The 21,148-nt window shown below is 42.6% G+C and overlaps 1 protein-coding gene across 1 annotated transcript in view; it reads left to right on the top strand.

Annotated features, from left to right (window-relative positions):
- The window catches only part of FBN2 (fibrillin 2), a 254,203-nt gene that overhangs the window by 127,209 nt on the left and 105,846 nt on the right, over positions 1 to 21,148 (top strand). Inside the window, exons 19-22 of the mRNA XM_073344871.1 lie at positions 36 to 161; positions 9,383 to 9,502; positions 17,593 to 17,730; positions 20,766 to 20,816. Coding sequence (XP_073200972.1) covers positions 36 to 161; positions 9,383 to 9,502; positions 17,593 to 17,730; positions 20,766 to 20,816 — 435 coding nt within the window. The remainder of the gene's footprint in view (positions 1 to 35; positions 162 to 9,382; positions 9,503 to 17,592; positions 17,731 to 20,765; positions 20,817 to 21,148) is intronic.

Here is a 21,148-nt window from a genome sequence, read left to right as displayed (position 1 = left end):
CTTGTTCATTAATGTGTCCACCTGATCTTTTCCAGACATTGATGAATGTTCAGTGAACAGACTGCTGTGTGACAATGGCCTGTGTCGAAACACACCTGGAAGCTACAGCTGTACATGTCCAAAGGGTTATGTATTCAGCAGTGAGACTGACACGTGTGAAGGTAAAAATGCTGAAGTGGGAGCCATCTGGATAGTGTTGATCTAATCAGTGATATTATAGTATTGGCATTTGAGATGAGCAGAGAAGACTCATGGTGATACAAAACAATGAAGGGAAGGAAAGGCCTATATTATGGTATAAATCAAAAAATGCATCTTGTCATTGCTCTCAGTGGAATTATTTTAGAATGATGGGGCATGACTGAATTTCCTCCAATATAGCCAGTTCATTTTCTACACAACAGTATGTTTTGTTAGACAGAATACTTTGAAGAGAAAGTTTAAAGAAAATGCACATTTATCTCTTGAACATTCTGTGAATGCAGATCTCTGGTTTGTGGCCTTGATAAAGGTGTTTGTTTTAGTTCCAGAAGTCCAGTCTTCCTCATCTTCCCCGATGTTGAACAAGAGAATATCATGTAGGGCTAAATCCTGCTACTATTGATGTCAATAGCTATATTTCCATTGTATTAAGTGGATCCTGGATCTGTGCCTTACTGACTATTGATATTGTTCTTTTATTGCTGCAAAATATTTATATTTTTAAAATTGTCATTGCTCTCTGCCCTGAATGATACAAATATCACACAATATCACAAATGATACAATTAAGAATATAGCCACTGGAAGCTAGTGAGAATGTTTTGTGTCCAAAATCAATTTTGCATTAATTGGGCTGATAAATGAAGTTGGTGCAGAGGTGTTAATTTCTGTTTTATTTTGAACAGAAATGTATAATGCTACCAGGAATAGTGGAATTTTGGTAACTTTCAGTGTTGTTTTTGGGTTGGCCACTTGAATTATACAATTCAATATTATCACAGTAAGGGATTTTTCACTGTGAATTGCCCTTTTCCAAAGGGAATGGTTTGCAAGTTGAAGGCGTCAGCTTTGGAATACTTAGAATCTCATGAACCAGTGGTTCAGTTCCTGGCAGGATCAACTCAGTCCCTTTCCATTCAAAGGGAATTGTGTTCCATGCAGTCATTGAAAACTGAAGTTCTGTCTGCTCTCATTGTGTGTTAAAGATCCAACTGCACTCTTTTCAGAGTAGTCTTTTCCTATCAGTCATATCCAGGGATTTATACTGTACTGATCCCTATGCTGTCTTAGAATACTATACACAGTATTTAGCTAAAATTTATTCTTGAGAGTTTTAAGCTTTCATATTTTTTAAAAATAGTTTTAGCAGTGAAAGTGATTTTTCTCTCTATGCTTAATATTCTAGAGTCTTGAGTCTGCTGCAGACAGACATTATATTACCAAGAGAGATGTTACATTTGCTTCTTCATCTTGATATTTAACTTCAAAGCTTAACTCTGACCATAAACTTGCTAATGTATTGAACAATTTACCGGGACACAAACAACTGAGATGAAATAATTGAAATGTAATTATAAAGGACATCTCCATCCAGTTTGGGTTTTCAGTCTGAGAACATAACAAGACACATTACCATATTAATTCAAAACAAAACTAGGCCTATGATCTAGGTGTCACTGTATAAAATTGTGATAGGGTTGGATTTTCAGGGGAGCATTCAAGGAGATATCAATAGAAGCCTGAGAGTCATTTCCAATCATCAAGAAAATTCAACTCATAACTCTAAAGAATGGACACTTTTTAACTTGTATCTAAGTTTAAAAGGTGCATTAACTAAATTAATGATCAGTTTAGCCAGCCTGCATCAAATATAAAAATACAAATAGTGAGCAAGTTTGATTTATTTAAACTTATACAACACAGTGCTTCTGACTATAATTCCTGGTATAACATTTCAATATAATAGGGACTTGGGGTATAAGGAGATATTTCACAACTACAGCAAGCAATGTCTGATAGGCAGGGGAGGGGAAGTGTGCAGACAAAATTGTAGCCCAATTAGTCGATTGTTATGTAAATTAAAATGTACTTGTACTCTGCCACTGAAAGAAAAATTATTTGAGTGATCATTCAAGATTCCTTAAAGTGATAACCGGTCACAGATAATTTTTTGCTCTTGGGATTCTAATGAATAAACTAAACTCCTGTTTGTTTACCTACAGCAACTTTGAATGTTCATAAGAAAACTTCTACATATTCATAAGTAAGCAATATATCATGATAGGGACTTGCTATGGTTACAGTATTTATGCTCCCCTGAGTACCAAGACTACATGGGGCTAGCACTGTTTGTTACACCAAAAGGAGCTAGGAGAAGCTAAGGTTGTGGCCCATCCACCCCTTTCAGATCAGTCACCAGAGCTGGTTTGCTACTTGAGGGAAGCACATCCTTTACAGAGAGCAATTGTGATTGAGTGGCTGTGCTGTCATGTGCAGTTTCGTGAAGTTTTGTGTCTCAGTGAGACGTACTTCTTCTGCACTGCCCTCCACAGAAAGCAATCTTTGTTTGGTGGGGCACATTTGACCCTATAGTATTGACTACTGCTGTTACATATGTTCTATTTTAAAATTAATGTAAATTTTGGAATGATCAGTAATGCTATTTATTTGGAATCTAATAAACCCAGAATATTAAAGATATTTCTGTCTACTTCCCCACTTGGTGAAACTGACTTGGTACCTCATTCCCCAAAACTTCAGGTTTAATATAAACCTGAACTTTTGGGGAAGTTTTCCTTCTGAACATAATTATTTTAATCCAGACACCCTAAAATATATTTTGTCTACAGCAGGAGCTGAAGTGTCTTGTCAGTTATTGTTAATACACTTTTGTGTGCATATTAAATTATATACACATGCTTTATGAATGATCTGTTTTATCCATCTAAATCCCATAGTTAGAATGAAGTTTAGATTTAGCTGATTAGGCAAAAATGATCCAGTAATGGTTTGCATAAAGCTGTCTATGAAACTATATAAAATCTATTACACTTTTTCTAACATTGAGAGGCTTGGCAGTTTGAGGAATAAATTCATCTCACTCTTTTTTTTTTTTTCTCCTTCCAAATTCTGTTTTCAAAGAAATGGTAAGCAGTTCAGTTTACCTTACTAGCTGTAAAGTTTTGCTCTCAATAGTAACTGGGTCATGCTTTTACATTACTCAGATGCATGCTGTTCAACAATATATAGTTTTAATTAATATAACTTTCAGCAATAACCATAATGAAACATTAAAGCCTGTGTTGTTTTGTATTCATAAGCAAGTTATGAAAACTTCGCAAGTTGTTTGTTGTTGGGTTTGTTTGTTTGTTTTGTGCCTTGAGAATCTGTGAAAGTAGAAATTTTTTACAACAAGCTCTGTGGTTTAGATTGTGTTTCCAGAAATATAAACCAGGCGTGCTTTGAAGTTTATTTCGAGGAATGTACAGTGGATTGTTTCAATTTTGGTTCTATGACACAATATATATATGTACCATACTTAAAGAAAAATATTTGTTTAAAAATGGTAAATATTTTCACATATGTTTACTTTGCATTTTAAAAATTAAAAGAATATTATCAACTTAAAGTCACATTTCTGTGGAAATATCTTACTTCCTATTGTTACAATTAACAGATAAGATTATTACAACAAAGAGGGAAAAACATTATTTCCTGTTTGTTTACTTTGTGCATATGATACTCATTGACCTCAGTTCAGCAAAGCACTGAAAATGGAGTTCTGCACATTTGAGTGCCTTGCTGAAAGGGGGCCCTTGTAATTTTTCCCCTGTATGATCATTTAGGCTATCAGTCAGTTTGTTATGCAAACAGTTGTATATGTGATTAACTTTCAAAATGAGTGGTCCTGTTGACTTCAGTGGAAGTTAAGCATGTGCTTAAGTGCTTTGCTGAATTGGAGCCAAAACCATGTCAAATGCACAAAGTAAACAAACTGGAAAAAAATAGAGATGGGGTGGGTGGGTTTGTGTTTTGAAAAGCTCTAGCACTCTGGTGGTTTAGAATAGGGACTCAAAATTTGGCAAACAGGTGGCCTTTATGTCAGTACTGTGCCTTCAGCTATCCCTGTGAAAATCTGGACAAATTATAAATGTTAGAAAAATCTCAGTTCACACATGCTCAATACAGATTTCTTAGATTTTAGCACCTAAATTCCCGGGATTCTGTTAGTACTCAACATTCCCCAGTCCAGGGTTGAGAGGAAGGACTTTCCCTGCAGTTGCAGCTCAGGGCTACTGAGGACAGGCTAGGTCTTCATGTCTGAACTGACAGGAGAGATCCTATTTCTTTTGTGTTCTCAGTGACATCCTTGCTGTGCCCAGGGAGCATGAAGGAAAAAGATGCCCTCTTCTAATACAGAGGGGACAAGAACCAAACCCGAGGGAGGTGGGGAAGGGTAGCAGGAGCAGTGGGAATAGATTGGGACAAGAAGCCTGGGTGTGGGGAATATAAACTGGAACTGGAGGCTGACAGAAAGGAGAGGGAAACTGGGATAGGGACCGGAAGTGAAGGGTGGAGACTGGAACTGGCTGGGAAAGGAGACTGAGAACCAGTGGGTAGGGAGGAGGTGAGACAGATCTCCTAAAGAAATGCGATGCCGTAGGGGCAGAACTGTGACTGGCTTGACAAAGAGATAGGTACAAGGAGCCTGATGCTGCAGGAACAGGACACAGATTGAATGAGAAAGGAGATAGGGACTTGGAGCCAGTGAGGATGGGGAATGTGGGTGGTAAGAGTGTTTGTGTGCAAGTGGAGGAAAGTGTGGGGAGAGAGAGTTTGGTATAGGAGCCAGGAGGGGTAGAATTGGGACTGGCTGTGCAAGGAAACTGGGGACAAGGTGTTGGGATGGACTGGGAATGACTGGGCAAGGAGATTGGGATGGGAGAAGTGCAGAAGGGTGAAACTAGGACTTGGTGGGCAAGGAGACTGGGATTGAGATATGAGACCTGAGGAGTGGAGACTGGAACTGGCTCTGTGAGGAGCATGGGACTAAGACAAGGAGCCAGCGGAAGGAAGAGATAGGTCTGGGACAGACACAGCTTGTAAGGGACAAGTAGAAAATGTCACACTTGTGGGGAATAATCAGAAGAGTCTGCCTGCTAGAACACACTATTCTCCAGAGCCTGGAATGAAACCCAAGATTCCTGAATCTCACTATTGCTTTGCTGCCAGCAAATATCTGTGTAACCCTCTGGAAGCTTGTGTGTATCATTCCTCACTAGTGCTAGTCCATTTAGAGGATGGCAACCTACTGTTACCATCAGTTACTTCTCTAGTGCAAGTGGCAGAGGTTTGTGTGCTGGATCTAAAGCAGGGGAGGGCAAACTACAGCCCGTGGGCTGGATCTGGCCCGTCAGGACTTTCAATCTGGCTTGCAAGATTGCCAGCCCCATGGCACAGCGGGGCTAAGGCAGGCTCCCTGCCTACCCTGGCCCCATACCGCTCCCGGAAGCAGCCAGCACCGTGTCCCTGCAGCCCTTGGGGTTTGGGCAGCAGGGCAGAGGGCTCTGTGCACTGACCTCACCTGCAGGTACCACCCCCCACAGCTCCTGATGGCCAGGAATGGGGAACTGCGGCCAATGGGAGCTTGGGAGTGGTACTCACAGGCAAGAACAGCACGCGGCGGAGCTGCCTGTTCCCCTCCTCCCCCCCCAGGAGCCACTGCGGGAGTGATGCGGGCCAGGGCAGGCAGGGAGCTTGCCTTAGCCCTGCTGCACACTGCTGCCACCCCGGAGCCGCTTGAGGTACGCGTGCACCCGTACCCCAACCCCCTGCCTTGAGCCCCCTGCCACACATCTCCTGCACCCCAATCCCCTGCCCTGTCGCACCCTGCACCCTTCCTGCACCCCAACCCTCTGCCCTGAGCTCCTTGCCGCACCCCTCACCTTTCCTACCACCCCAACCCCCTGCCCTGAGCCCCCTTCCATACTCCACACTCCCTCCCTCACCCGAAACCCTGCCCCAGCCTGCATAAAATTTCCCCACCCAGATGTGGCCCTCAGGCCAAAAATTTTGCCCACCCCTGACATAAAGGTTCCAAATTCGCTGATGATCTGTGTGGGTATCAGTATTATTGCAGATGAAGGAATTTGTTTTTTCAATTTACTTTTTTAAAAACCTAGGAAGTTGCACACAAAAAATATGTTAAAAGAACATTATTAAGGTTGCAAAGTCACTCAGAGGCTAGGAAATACTAGAATTAAGGTTCCTGTGCAACCTTAATTCATCCCGGTGTAGTGCACATGCCTTATACAGTCACATACTACATATAGGTTGCATACTTTTTTTCAACAAGACCTCTGCCTCTTTCAGTGCACAGTATGGACCTACTCTAGGGATGAATCAGGTTGTTTAGAGAATGAGACTGTTGTCTATAGGAGCCCTGCTTCATTTGTTGCAGAAGTTGGAAAGTGTCGTGAATGTGGAAGGCTATTGCAGGAAGAGGAAGGGGGGGTCTCATTAAGGAAGCTGAATGTTTCCATGAAGAATTGGATTCTATCCCTGCCTCTGACATAAAGTTCTTGTGTGATGCTAGGCAAGTCACTTAAACCAAACTTCATGGATGGCCACTAATTGCATGTTCCTTGGGTGCTGACTTCAGACCGTTAGTCTGGTTTGCAGAAGTTCTGAACACTTGCAGCTCACATCAGTGGGAGATGTGCTGTGAACATATAAAGTGCTCTATAATGCTAACTACTCTGAAAAATCAGGCCGTAGGCATCTCAAATTGAGCACCTACAATAAGTAGAAACTTTTCGCTTTATATGTCTGGGCACATCTACACTTCATTGTAAACCCGAGTCCGTGAGACCTGGGCTTGTGGACTCAGTGTTTCCAAGCCCACGCTTGAGCATCCACACTGCATTGTAAATCTGAGTTGATAGTTGCTGGACCCTCAGTCTCACAGTCATGCTAACGTGTCCGTACTGTACTATGCAGACCTAACTTGGGGCTGTGGGTTGACATGTGTGCATACTACAAAATGATGGGACTTGGATCCAAGTCTCAGTAGGACTCTGGGTCTGAACCCACCCCCTAGCAGGATCCTAGGACCTGGTCCTGAGTGCTTGCAGACTGATTTGTGAGGGAACAAAAAAAGGACTTGGGTTCAGACCTGAGTCAGAGTCCAGGTTTAGTGTGCAATGTAGACATGCCCCCTGTGCCTCAGTTTTCTAGCTATAAAAGGAGGGTAATAATGTCATCTTTTATCTCACGAGGGCATTGTGAAAGTCAATTAATTAATATTTGCTGAAGCATTGAGATACTCGAGTGGTGTACACTATAGAAAAACCCATGAGGAAATTAATAATTCACTCTTCAGAGCAGGGTTTGAATAGTGTGCAGTAAATAAGATGCAGGGCTACACACCTACACAGCAAGAATAAAACAAAATATTGAATAGCTGTTCATCAAGTGGGCGCTATCCATCCTGGTGCACTGAATGAGGCAGGGTTCCTAGGGAACAAAATAACATGTGATCATGTAATTAAAGACTGTATCAACAGTGAACAGTATGCACAACCAGTATGCACAAGTGCGGCAAATTAATGTTGCACAGGAAAACTTAATTCTGGCATTTTCTAACTTTAGAGTGCTTGTCTATGCAACCTTAATGTCTTCAAGATTGATCTAATAAATCAATATATATTGAATATGTGTGTGTGTGTGTAATATACATATATGCATGTGTAGTATACTATATTAATAGCAAAAAAGAAGACTGCTCTGTTTCTCCTAGTAGTCCTTTGAAAGGGAGAAGCTACATGTCCTCACACAGTTGAGATACCCTCATCTCCCTATTTGTTTTTTCAGTTTTAAAGAATGCATAGCCATTGAAAGCAAGGTTCGCAGAAGTACCATTACATGCAGGTTGTCCAAAGTTAGTTCTATCTTGGGACTCATTTAGCAGGTGGTGAATATTTAAGATATCTCCAGTATCACTCTGTGATCTGCCTCCACCAAATTCCTTGTTCCTGCTAGTCATATGGGAACAAGAATATTGAATTTATTCTCAAAAGCAGCTGCTCTGTATACTAACATAAAGCATTGTCACTATTCAAAAACAATTCATATCAAGGGCCAAGTCTTGATCACTTTATTTAGTTGAATAGTCCCATTAAGTAAAGAGAGTGGGTTTTGTCCCTAAGTACAGTATGATTTGGGAGGACGGAGAGAGAAATCAGTTTCCTAAAGGTTTCAGATTTCTAGATGTGCTCCATCATTTTAATAACACAGGTGATTCAGTGAATAGTTTAAATTCATCATTGTTCTTATGACCTCAGAAGCCCATAAACAGATAAATGTGTAGAGAAATGAAGACTTGATATGGCATACTACACCAAATAGAAAATGAAACCTTTTGTACTACTTCTATAAAATAAGTGGAATAGTTGGTTTTCCCTTGAAAATCAGCCATTGGTACGTTTCCTGTTTCCAATACTTACCTCTGTCCTTTATTTAATTTTTAATTAATTTGTGTCAGGCTGTTTTAGGTTTATGGGCTTGGCATTACTGTCACTATTTGAGAACATAAGCATGGACCCAAACTGTTTAATTCCTGACCCATGACAGGAACTATCTGTTAGGATTATGAGTCTGATTTGATTTAGGATCCAAATCTAAAACAAAATTGGTGAACTTCAAAAAGGCATAATTGGTGGTTGTTAGGAAGAATTTGCTGTTGTTTTTTTTTTAATTTAAAAATTAATTTAACTTTTTAAAAAAGGCTAATGCTGACAGCAGGAGTCTTATTCTTACATGTGGACAGGCCTTAAAAAAATCCATGTGGGTGAAAGTGAGAAGGAGAGTAGCTGGAGTGGAATACTATTTAGAGTATTACAGTTTGTCTTCTTTCTTGAGCACTTTCCAGGACTATGGAATTGCAGCCAGCATTGTAATACTTTGATTCTGACAAGGTTTTCTTAATTCTTCCAAAGCCTCATGGAGCCTAGATGACAGAAACAATAAGGCCTTTGTTTGTGCACAGCGTGTTGTGCCTGGGAATGCATTGCTTTCCATGGAAAAAGGGTTTTGATTTCTCACAGGACAATTGTAAATTATTCTGGAAAATGTTTTAGTCCAAATTCTTGGAAGTTTCTGTCCTTGTAAGAAAGTGTTAATTAAATAACACTTACAAAATATGCAAATACTCCTTTACATATGCACATACATACACAGTGCTTGCCCGAGCATACTCTGTACCTCATCAAATAAATAAATAAATAAGCCAGATTTACGAGACATTCTGGCATATTGTGGTTCATGGCTTCATTTATACAGCACAATATTTTCCAGAAATGCATGGCTGTCCTAATGGTACCTTTTTCCTTCTGGATTATAGATATAAATGAATGCGAAATCAGCCCGTGTGTCAACAGTGCCTGCAGGAACAATCTTGGCTCTTTCAATTGTGAGTGTTCACCTGGCAGTAAACTGGATTCTACTGGATTGATTTGCATTGGTGAGTGTATAGATAGTTTTATTGTTATTAACACAAAGGGAATTGATTACACTGATTAAAGAAACTGAGAAATAAACAAGAGAGTCCTGGTAATTTGTACTTGGTAGTAGACTAGCATATCTGACTGTGAGGCATTTTGGATTTACTTTCTGAATAACATTGCTCAAATCCAGACCAGTTTGCCTGTTTCCTTCGGAGCAGAGGATACTAACATAACAATTTCATTGATACTATTTCACCTACACAGGTACAGGCTGCTATGGTCCATGCATTTTATGATTGGTGAGAATCAATGGGGAGGTTTTAGGTCCATTATTGACAGATATTGTTGTTGCTTCTCTCCAAGAGAGCTAGATGTCAGTTTAACCAGTGGGTGGTTAATCTATTGCTTATACAGCCATAATTAAATGATGTTGGCCTTCCCAATTACTGCACTGCCTCACACCTTCCTTTTTTGGGAAAGGATATTAAGTAGGACATGTCAAGACAGTTCTGGATTCATCTGGAACACTCTTCCTGGATCTTTGTCTATCCGGTAACAGATATTGCTATGGTTTGGGGATAAAATATGTATCATATTAGTATCAGTGATTGATGATCTCCAGGTAATGGAAAAAAAGTCAAGTGTCATTAATTTTGTTAGATTTAGCGGCAGCCTTTGAGATGGTTGATCACAAGGTGTCATTCGCATAGCTGCAGAATCTGGCTTTGGGGATATTCACCAATGGCTCTGTTCCTACTTTTCTGAAAGGTCTGAAAGCATGGTGTTTGGCAGACCCACATCCACCTCAAGTGCCCACAAGCTTCCATTTTGTCACCCCACTTGTGCAATATTTATTTGAGGCCAGGAGGGGATCTTGTGAGAGGAGTTGAGCTGGAGTCCCAGTGGTGTTAGGATGACACAAAGCTCTAAGTCTCCAATTTGTTTGATCCTGATATAACAGTTTCCTTGCCTTTCCAGTGCCTAGCTAAGATAGGAACCTGGATGAGAAAGATTTGTCAAACACTCAGTCCAGAAAAGACAGAGATGATACTGGTTAGCAGGGAGAAGGAATTTAAGGAATTGAGAAGAGTTTATGATCGTTCCTCTGATGGGTTGGTGTGTCCACCTCTTAACCTTAGATTACAAACCTTTTTGGTATCTTTGGGCCCTGGACTTCTTAGATACCCAGGTAGCAGAAGTGGCTGCATTTTGGGCCGGGAGGAGAGGGCGCATCTGTGGTTAGCTAAGAGGTTGTGTTCATTCCTTCATGTGAACCTCACCACACTCATCTGTGCGTTTTTTCTGATTATTTTTTAAGCTTTCTCATGTTTCCAGATACAACACTGATGTGACATAATTAAGGGCCAATACTTATATTGATTTGGACCTTACTACAGAAGTAGTCCTGTTGATTTGTTTAGTATTATTTGGATAGTGAAGTCTGCTTAGCTTCAGTAATTGTGGCAGAAACTGGCCCTAAAGTGAACGGAAGACATTGTTTGGAAAATGAAAACAGACAAACATTGGTAGGAGGAGCCAGATATGGTTTAAACAATATATACATACATTCAATATATTAATAACTTAACCTGAAAGTGAACATAATGGACCCAATGATGAAGTCCTCAAACTTCCACTGACTTTGATCTGGGTTCTGTCTGTATCAGGATTTAGACATTTATGTAACGATTAGAGTGTTTATGTAGGAGCAAAAGGGGTTTGGAGGCAGAGCAAAATTGACAAGTATGGATTTACAAAATTAGGACCTAATCCTATAATTTTTAGCCAGGCAAAATTGCCATTGGCTTCAGTGGTGTTGCAAGAAAGGCAATTTGACCTTGGTTATTCCTGTGTAAGGATTACAGGACATAGCTCTTTTATTCTGAAAAAAAACTTGATAAATGCTCTTGTCAAATATAAGTAGGCTTGAAAGGATTAGATTTTTGTAAATGTCTTGTAGATTTCAGTAAATGTCTGTAAACATCTATTTAACCCTACACACACACAAACCAATGAAAAAATATTTCCATTGATGATGATCGAAATTTACAGACAGACAAAATAAAACTGCTGCCTGAGAACTTTAGAGTTTGATTTTAAGGATATTTTGTATATTTTTGACATCTGCTGTTGACAATTTGTGTATTAATCATTGTAATGCTTTAACTTTTTGAATCTCAGCATCTGTCATTAAATAATTGTCTGACCCCCACACCTGTGAAATTTCCCGCAAATATGGAAATTGATAAAAACTGAAAAAATGCTTAAAATCAATATTATCTGTCAAAAATTCTGCCAAACCTAAATAGACGCCGTTTCAAAAACAAATAGGCTAATGAAACAACTTTTCCCCCTGACCTCATGCCTACAATGAAAGGCCTGGGTCCTGAATGTACCAATACTCTCTTGCCCCATTGTTCTTTGCTGTGTGCTCCTGTCAGCTTTAAGAAAAGGAGTACTTGTGGCACCTTAGAGACTAACCAATTTATTTGAGCATAAGCTTTCGTGAGCTACAGCTCACTTCATCAGATGCATACTGTGGAAACTGCAGAAGACGTTATACATTAGACATCAACCCCAACGCCCCTACTCCACCCGCACCACACTGACAACATCCTCACCTTGTGTGGACTGGGCCGGGCTGGGGTTGGTGGTGGGATGGAGGTTGTTGGGGTCGTGGTGGGGTTCCTCGGGGGCTGCTTTTCCATGGGTCCGGATGGAGAGGATGTCGTCAGTGTGGCGCGGGTGGAGTAGGGGCGTTGGGGTTGATGTCTAATGTATAATGTCTTCTGCAGTTTCCACAGTATGCATCCGATGAAGTGAGCTGTAGCTCACAAAAGCTTATGCTCATATAAATTGGTTAGTCTCTAAGGTGCCACAAGTACTCCTTTTCTTTTTGCGAATACAGACTAACACGGCTGTTACTCTGAAACCTGTCAGCTTTGACACTAATCATAGAATATCAGGGTTGGAAGGGACCCCAGAAGGTCATCTAGTCCAACCCCCTGCTCGAAGCAGGACCAATTCCCAGTTAAATCATCCCAGCCAGGGCTTTGTCAAGCCTGACCTTAAAAACCTCTAAGGAAGGAGATTCTACCACCTCCCTAGGTAACGCATTCCAGTGTTTCACCACCCTCTTAGTGAAAAAGTTTTTCCTAATATCCAATCTAAACCTCCCCCATTGCAACTTGAGACCATTACTCCTCGTTCTGTCATCTGCTACCATTGAGAACAGTCTAGAGCCATCCTCTTTGGAACCCCCTTTCAAGTAGTTGAAAGCAACTATCAAATCCCCCCTCATTCTTCTCTTCTGCAGGCTAAACAATCCCAGCTCCCTCAGCCTCTCCTCATAACTCATGTGTTCCAGTCCCCTAATCATTTTTGTTGCCCTTCGCTGGACTCTCTCCAATTTATCCACATCCTTCTTGAAGTGTGGGGCCCAAAACTGGACACAGTACTCCAGATGAGGCCTCACCAATGTCGAATAGAGGGGAACGATCACGTCCCTCGATCTGCTCGCTATGCCCCTACTTATACATCCCAAAATGCCATTGGCCTTCTTGGCAACAAGGGCACACTGCTGACTCATATCCAGCTTCTCGTCCACTGTCACCCCTAGGTCCTTTTCCGCAGAACTGCTGCCTAGCCATTCGGTCCCTAGTCTGTAGCAGTGCATTGGATTCTTCCATCCTAAGTGCAGGACCCTGCACTTATCCTTATTGAACCTCATGAGATTTCTTTTGGCCCCATCCTCCAATTTGTCTAGGTCCTTCTGTATCCTATCCCTCCCCTCCAGCGTATCTACCACTCCTCCCAGTTTAGTATCATCCGCAAATTTGCTGAGAGTGCAATCCACACCATCCTCCAGATCATTTATGAAGATATTGAACAAAACCGGCCCCAGGACCGACCCTTGGGGCACTCCACTTGATACCGGCTGCCAACTAGACATGGAGCCATTGATCACTACCCGTTGAGCCCGACAATCTAGCCAGCTTTCTACCCACCTTATAGTGCATTCATCCAGCCCATACTTCCTTAACTTGCTGACAAGAATACTGTGGGAGACCGTGTCAAAAGCTTTGCTAAAGTCAAGAAACAACACGTCCACTGCTTTCCCTTCATCCACAGAACCAGTAATCTCATCATAAAAGGCGATTAGATTAGTCAGGCATGACCTTCCCTTGGTGAATCCATGCTGGCTGTTCCTGATCACTTTCCTCTCATGCAAGTGCTTCAGGATTGATTCTTTGAGGACCTGCTCCATGATTTTTCCAGGGACTGCGGTGAGGCTGACTGGCCTGTAGTTCCCAGGATCCTCCTCCTTCCCTTTTTTAAAGATTGGCACTACATTAGCCTTTTTCCAGTCATCCGGGACTTCCCCGGTTTGCCACGAGTTTTCAAAGATAATGGCCAATGGCTCTGCAATCACAGCCGCCGATTCCTTCAGCACTCTCGGATGCAACTCGTCCGGCCCCATGGACTTGTGCACGTCCAGCTTTTCTAAATAGTCCCTAACCACCTCTATCTCCACAGAGGGCTGGCCATCTCTTCCCCATTTTGTGATGCCCAGCGCAGCAGTCTGGGAGCTGACCTTGTTAGTGAAAACAGAGGCAAAAAAAGCATTGAGTACATTAGCTTTTTCCAGATCCTCTGTCACTAGGATTCCCTCATTCAGTAAGGGGCCCACACATTCCTTGGCTTTCTTCTTGTTGCCAACATACCTGAAGAAACCCTTCTTGTTACTCTTGACATCTCTGGCTACCTGCAGCTCCAGGTGCGATTTGGCCCTCCTGATATCATTCCTACATGCCTGAGCAATATTTTTATACTCTTCCCTGGTCATATGTCCAACCTTCCACTTCTTGTAAGCTTCTTTTTTATGTTTAAGATCCGCTAGGATTTCACCATTAAGCCAAGCTGGTCGCCTGCCATATTTACTATTCTTTCGACTCATTGGGATGGTTTGTCCCTGTAACCTCAACAGGGATTCCTTGAAATACAGCCAGCTCTCCTGGACTCCTTTCCCCTTCAAGTTAGTCCCCCAGGGGATCCTGGCCATCCGTTCCCTGAGGGAGTCGAAGTCTGCTTTCCTGAAGTCCAGGGTCCGGGGCAAACTTTTTGGCCCGAGGGCCGCATCAGGTTTCTGAAATTGTATGGAGGGCCGGTTAGGGGAGGCTGTGCCTCCCCAAACAGCCAGGCATGGCCCGGCCCCCGCCACCATCCGACCTCCCTGCTTCTTGCCCCCTGACGTCCTCCCCACACCCCAGGGACTCCTGCCTCATCCAACACCCACTGTTCCCTGACGGCCTCCCGGGGACCCCTGCCCCATCCACCCCATCCACCCTCCTGCTCTCGGCCCCCTGACCACCCCCAGATCCCCCGCCCCTAACTGCCCCCCGCCACCCCATCCAACCCACCCCCCTTCCTGACTGTCCCCCGGAGCCCCTACCCCATCTGACCGCCCCTGGACCCCTCGCCCCGAATTGCCCCTGCCCCTAACTGCCCCCTACCACCCCATTCAACCCCCCCCTCCTTCGTGACTGCCCCCCGGGACCTCTGCCCCATCCACCCCCCCGTTCCCCGACTGCCCTCCGCCACCCCATTCAACCCCTCCTCTCCTTCCTGACTGCCCCCCTCCCGGGAGCCCTGCCCCCATTCAACCCCCATTCCCTGCCATCTGACCGCCCTGACCCCTGTCGACGCCCCTGACCGCCCCCCGAACTTCCCTGCCCTCTATCCAACCCCCCACTGCTCCCTGCTCCCTTACCGCGCTGCCTGGAGCACCGGTGGCTGGCAGCGCGGCTGCCCCAGGACAGGCAGCCGTGCCACGCAGCACAGAGCACCAGGTCAGGCCGGACTCTGCAGTCCCACCGCCCAGAAATGCTTCTCTGATATGACAGTAATGTGAAAGTGTATTGATAGAGTGAAAAAGAGACTCTAATGAGACTAAAATAAATAGACAAATACAGATATATTAGCATGATACTGGTCTCACACCAATTTTACTTTGGTGCTACCCCTGATTTATGCCGATATCAGAGATCAGAATCAGTCCTTATGACATGAGTGATCTGAGGGTTTTTTCTTTTTTTCTTTCCCTAATGATTAAGGATAAGATGAAGCCATGGATTCTGTGACTTTCAGAGCCCTCTGTGATATTTTCCACTCAGGGCAACGGGGCTGGAGCTGTCAGTCCATGGGCCAGAGCTCCCAGCCACTAAAGGCGAAGGGGGCACCCAGAGCTGTCAGCTGCTGCAGGCAGTGCGGGCCCCAGGGCTGTAGCAGAGGCCCCAGAGCTGTCAGCTGCCACGGCTGCGGGTGCTGGACCCCCCTGCCTCCCACACCAGGGCTAGGGCTCTCATGACCCCACTCAGGGCTCAGGCTTCAGTTGTCCCCCTGCCAGAACCCCGGCCCGCTGATGATTTTTAGTAAAAGTCAGACAGGTCACGGGCTTCCGTGAATTTTTGTTTATTGCTTACAACCTATCCATGACTTTTCCTAAAAATAGCCATGAGAAAATCTTAACCTTACTAATGATGATAGAAGTTATTTAAAATGTAATTGTTACACATCACATGGCATTTAAGTGAAAATGTACAACAGTTGTGTTAGAATAATGCTAACGATATAGTACCAAAGCTAATTTTATTGTTTTAGTGCACCACTCCCAATGTATGCCAGACTGAAGCACTGTTGCTGAATTTCGCTATCACCCTAGAATGAATGGGTCCAGTTTATCTGTTCTGTGGAGTGGGGACTTTGGTCTCTAAAGGATGGCAGTTCTGCAGCTATCATAAACACTATGTTTTAAAAAGCTGCTTTTACTCACTGGTTCATTTTACTTTCACATTAATAGTATTCCCAAATGAATGTATCCAGGGAGGACAATTTTGTAAATGGAGTTGTAGTCAGTCACCTACTGAGAAAGGAGAGTAGTATTTTTTTTTCAAGATGGTGTACTTGACTGGTGGTATAAATGCTACATTGCCATTTTGAGAAATGTACATACAATAGGGATACTGTCATTTGTTCTCTTTGAAATAACTTTCTATGCACTTCTGAGTTATGGTTTGTGAAATTCTGACACCGGTCAACCATAGTGCACAAAGCAGTAGGCTGCCATCTGCCTGTAGCATGGATATTTATTTATTTCAAGGTAGAATCAAAGAGATGCGAGTGGCAGAAAGAATGCTTTGATGCTGGGTAATAAATAACTTTCTCACCAGAAAAAAAGTCAGTGACTATCCTTTGTAAATTTTGTCTCTGCAAGAGAGATTGTGTAAAATAAAGGAAATTAACTTTTATTTTATTTTTATTTATAGGCTGAAATAAGGTAAGACCAGCAGGTTTTGGCTGGAAGATCCAGATGCAGCTGGTATGAGGAAAATCACCTGCTAGCTGTATAATTTAAATCATTTTGACAATAGCAGTTTCTCAGATATACCACCAGAACAGTATTTGCTGGAGGATTTCTGCCTACAGTGGACAAAGGGATGCAAAATGCTTCTGATAGTGCTACTAAAAACAAATCTACACAAAATTCCTCTAAGGCAATCTCTTCTACATCTTTTAAAGGGCATGGCCTCCAGCTATTAATAGGCATGACAGGGTGAAGGACCCTGATTCCATTTTCCCCACCTGGGGTGTCTAGGCATCGTTGGCAGCTCTAACAATACCGCACAACTTTGTGTTCTGGGAGCACAACAAACAATGGGTGAAATCCTGGTCCTATTAAAGTCAATGGCAAAATCCCATTGACTTCAGTAGGGCCAGGATTTACTTTGATTTTAAATGGATATAGGAAACATCAGAAGCTGGTCTATAACATTTTCTTTATGCCTACCCTTTTGAATATTTAAATCGTATTTGTGCTAAGAAAAATAATGTTATGACATAAGTTAACATCCTCTAACCATAGATATATTAAAGATTAATATTGGAGCATAGCGGTGTAGAGATAAATAAAAATACAGCTTAGTTCAGAGAAAAGTAAAAGAAATTGAATAACTCTTCCTTTTTGATAAATGTTCTTTCACCTTAAACAGATTTGAAAATAAAGTCTTTTTTTGGTTAACAGCTCCCGTTCTTTTCTAATCCACTGCAGATAGTCTGAAAGGAACGTGCTGGCTGAACATCCAAGACAGTCGTTGTGAAGTAAACATTAATGGTGCTACACTGAAATCAGAATGTTGTGCTACTTTAGGAGCTGCTTGGGGCAGCCCTTGCGAGCGATGTGAACTAGGTATGGTTCTAGGCTGTAATGTCTTCCAGCTTTCAGGGGAAAGGATAGATGTATCACTGGGTAAAATAATGGTGCCTCAATTGAATCATCTTTCTCATCAGAGTATTTTCAGTAGAAGAAGAATAAAATGAGAACAGTTGGTTAGTGTAACTTTTAACCCTCACTGTGTGAAACCCTTTGTAAACCATGAAGTCCGCCCATAAATTACATTTTTAATTGATTTCTACAAGGATGAGTTTTCATTCTCCCCATAGCGTGCCTGTGTGTGGGCAAGGTGAAGGTAGCAAAGAAGAGAAATATCTAGTGAAAAATCTGTATTCCTTCGGTTTCTTGAAGGGTCCAAAAATGCAGGTATTTAAAAACAAGCAACCTTTGTACTGACTCTGTTGCTGCTTTATACAGGGTTGTTTTAGCCATCTTGGTCCCAGGATGTTAGAGAGATGAAGTATGTAAGGTGATATCCTTTTTTGGACCAACTTCTGTTGGTCATAGAGACATACTTTCGAGCTTACACAGAGCTCTTCTTCAGATCTGGGAAACTAACTCAAACTAAGTTAAATACAAGGTGGAACATATAGTTGAGCATAAGTAGTTAACCATTCAGGGTGAAGTAGCCTGCTAACACCCCTCCAATCATGGATGGGGTGGGGAGGAGGGAGGCAGCTGGGGGAGGCGGGTTGTTAGTGGATTATAGATTGTTATAATAAGTCATAAATCAAGTGTGTCTATTCAGTCTGTGATTCCACCTCATGAAGTGTTCACCCATGGCTGATATGGTGTTTTTGCCTTTTAGCATTTTCCAGTGAGAGTTCTTTTGAGAATGTACTGAGTGGTTTTTGCCTTGGTTCCCTTGTTTGGATATCTTGGGAAACATGTATAAGGTTCTTGGGGTGGATTCTTGGGGGATGAGTTTGTAGAGTTTCTCTTGGAGTTGTTTGGGGGAGGATTTTATGATATCCTTAAATTCCTGGTTAAATTGTGGTGTGGGATCTTCTCTGAATTCTTTATAGTAGGTGGTGTCAGAGAGTAGTCCATTAGCCTTGTTAATACAGTCATCGCGGTTGAGGAACCCAGGGACACCCACCATATCTGGCCATAGCAATCTTACTGAAGGAATTTTGGGACTCATAGAAACCATCTTCAAACCACTCAACAGACAAAGGGCCAGTTTCCTCCAGGACACAACTGACTTTCTCCACAAACTCCACAACATTAACAACCTCCCTCAGAACACCATCCTTGCCACCATGAATGTCACCTCCCTCCCTGCACCAACATCCCTCACAATGATGGCATCGCTGGCTGCCTCAAATGTTTACACGACAATGGACAATTCTTAGATAGCCAGTGCAAACACATCGCCAAACTCATCCATTTCATCCTCACCCAGAACAATTTTACATTCGACAAAAAACACTTTTGGCCAAACCATGGGAACAGCCATGGGTACTTGGATGGCTCCGCAATATGCCAACCTCTTCGTGTGCTGCCTTGAGGAAGAATTTTTGGACAAATGCACCATGCAACTACTGATATCGTTGAGATGCATCAATAATATTTTCATCCTCATTTCCACAACAACTTCAACAGCCACCACCCATCCATTGAACTCTCTCTGGAATTCTTCAACAGAAGCATCAGCTTCCTGGACATAACAGTCAGCTTCAACAATGGAACCCTGCAGACAACTACATACAAGAAACCCACATACACACCACAACATCTGTTTATCTAAAACCAGGCAGTCAGATACCACAGAATATGTTCCGAGAAAGTCAGGGATATACACCTTAACACACTCCAAACCACCTTCACCAAGAATACTCCACCAGAGAAGTAGATTGCATCATGGAGCAGGCCACCCAAATACCCTGAGGGAACCTATTTCAATACAGAAATAAAACCCTCTCTGACCACGCACTCCTAGTTGTCACTTACTACCCCACATTGGAACCCATATGGGGTAGCATCAAACAATTACAACCCATACTTAATGAGGACCCCATCCTGAAATAAATCTTTCCTGAACCCCTTCTTTTGGCCTTGAAATAACCCTCCCAACCTTTCCAAGCTCATCATCAGAAACAAGCTCCCCACAGACCAGGACACACCAACTCAAAGCAGTACCAGATCCTGACAGAACAACAAATGCAAAAGTGGTGGACATATCTCCACTGCTACATTGATCAACACCTCCCTCAACACACCTCTCAAGATCAATGGGTACAACACATGCCTATCACAACATGCAGTGTACCTCATTCAGTACACAAAATGCCCCAATGACAACTATGAGGGTGAAACCAGACAACCATTACGCTGCCCCCCGACCTTTTCCCCCTTATGACTGGAGGGGTGTTCATGGACTATTTCACCTTGAATGGTCCCTTGAAATGTGTGTTAGTGACTTATGCTAAACAATCTGTTCCACCTTGTGTTTAGCTGTGACACTGTGAATATGTCTACACTGCAATTAGACACCCAGGGCTGGCTCATGCTAGCTGACTCGGGCTCATAGGGCTGAAGCTAAGGGGCTGCTTAATTGCAGTGTCGATGTTCAAGCTCAGGCTGCAGCCCAAGGCAGTGACCTTTCCATCTTACAGGGCTCTACAGCTCACCCACCTTGTTTCTCTACTATTGCTGCTTGCAAAATAGCATAATTTCTAAATCTCCGAGCTTAATATCCTCTGGGACTGGAGATTGAAAGCAGGAATATTGTCTGAGCTCCCGATGTGTGAAAAAGGAAGGATCACAGCAGTTGTTTTAAGGAGCAGGACAAATGGGAAAGAGACAGAATTAATTTATATGCCCTTCTATCATTAAGCTAGTCATGCCACTTGCTATTGAGATAACATCAGGGCATTTCTGCTCTTTCTTTTTAAATGAGCCCTTAATACTAAGAATATGCCACTGTTCCACTTTGTTAGGCCCTTAGTATAAATTTGAGGGGGAAAAGGTCACAACATTTCAGATTATGATTAACTATTAAAGTCGTATAATTCTGAAAATAATTGTTCCTTTTTTTTTGTTTCCAGATGCAGCTTGCCCAAGAGGATTTGCCAGAGTTAAGGGAGTTACCTGTGAAGGTGAAGTAATTCTTTCTTACTCAGGAGTGGCACACTTTATCCGGTTTAAAAAAAAAAAAAAGAGGATTCATTACATTACATCCCTGTTGTTGGAGAAGTTAATCAAATTGACATTTGGTGGCTGCCATTACAGTCAATGGTGACTGTTGGAAAGTGTTGCCCTATCCTAAGGTATTGGAGAAGCAAAGGAAATCAAGGAAATTTCTGTTCAGATGATACAGAGCAGATGGAAACTTGATGGGTCCAGCACCCTCGGTTTCCCCCTAAATAAACAGAATCTCTGTTACTTTATCCACCCTCACCCCCAGTGCAGGAGACCTTTCCACAAAAAA

The sequence above is a fragment of the Lepidochelys kempii genome, chromosome 5 (assembly GCF_965140265.1).
Source record: "Lepidochelys kempii isolate rLepKem1 chromosome 5, rLepKem1.hap2, whole genome shotgun sequence".
NCBI lineage: Eukaryota > Metazoa > Chordata > Testudines > Cheloniidae > Lepidochelys > Lepidochelys kempii.
The sequence above is the reverse complement of the archived record's forward strand: the minus strand, read 5'-3'. Positions and strand labels throughout refer to the sequence as shown.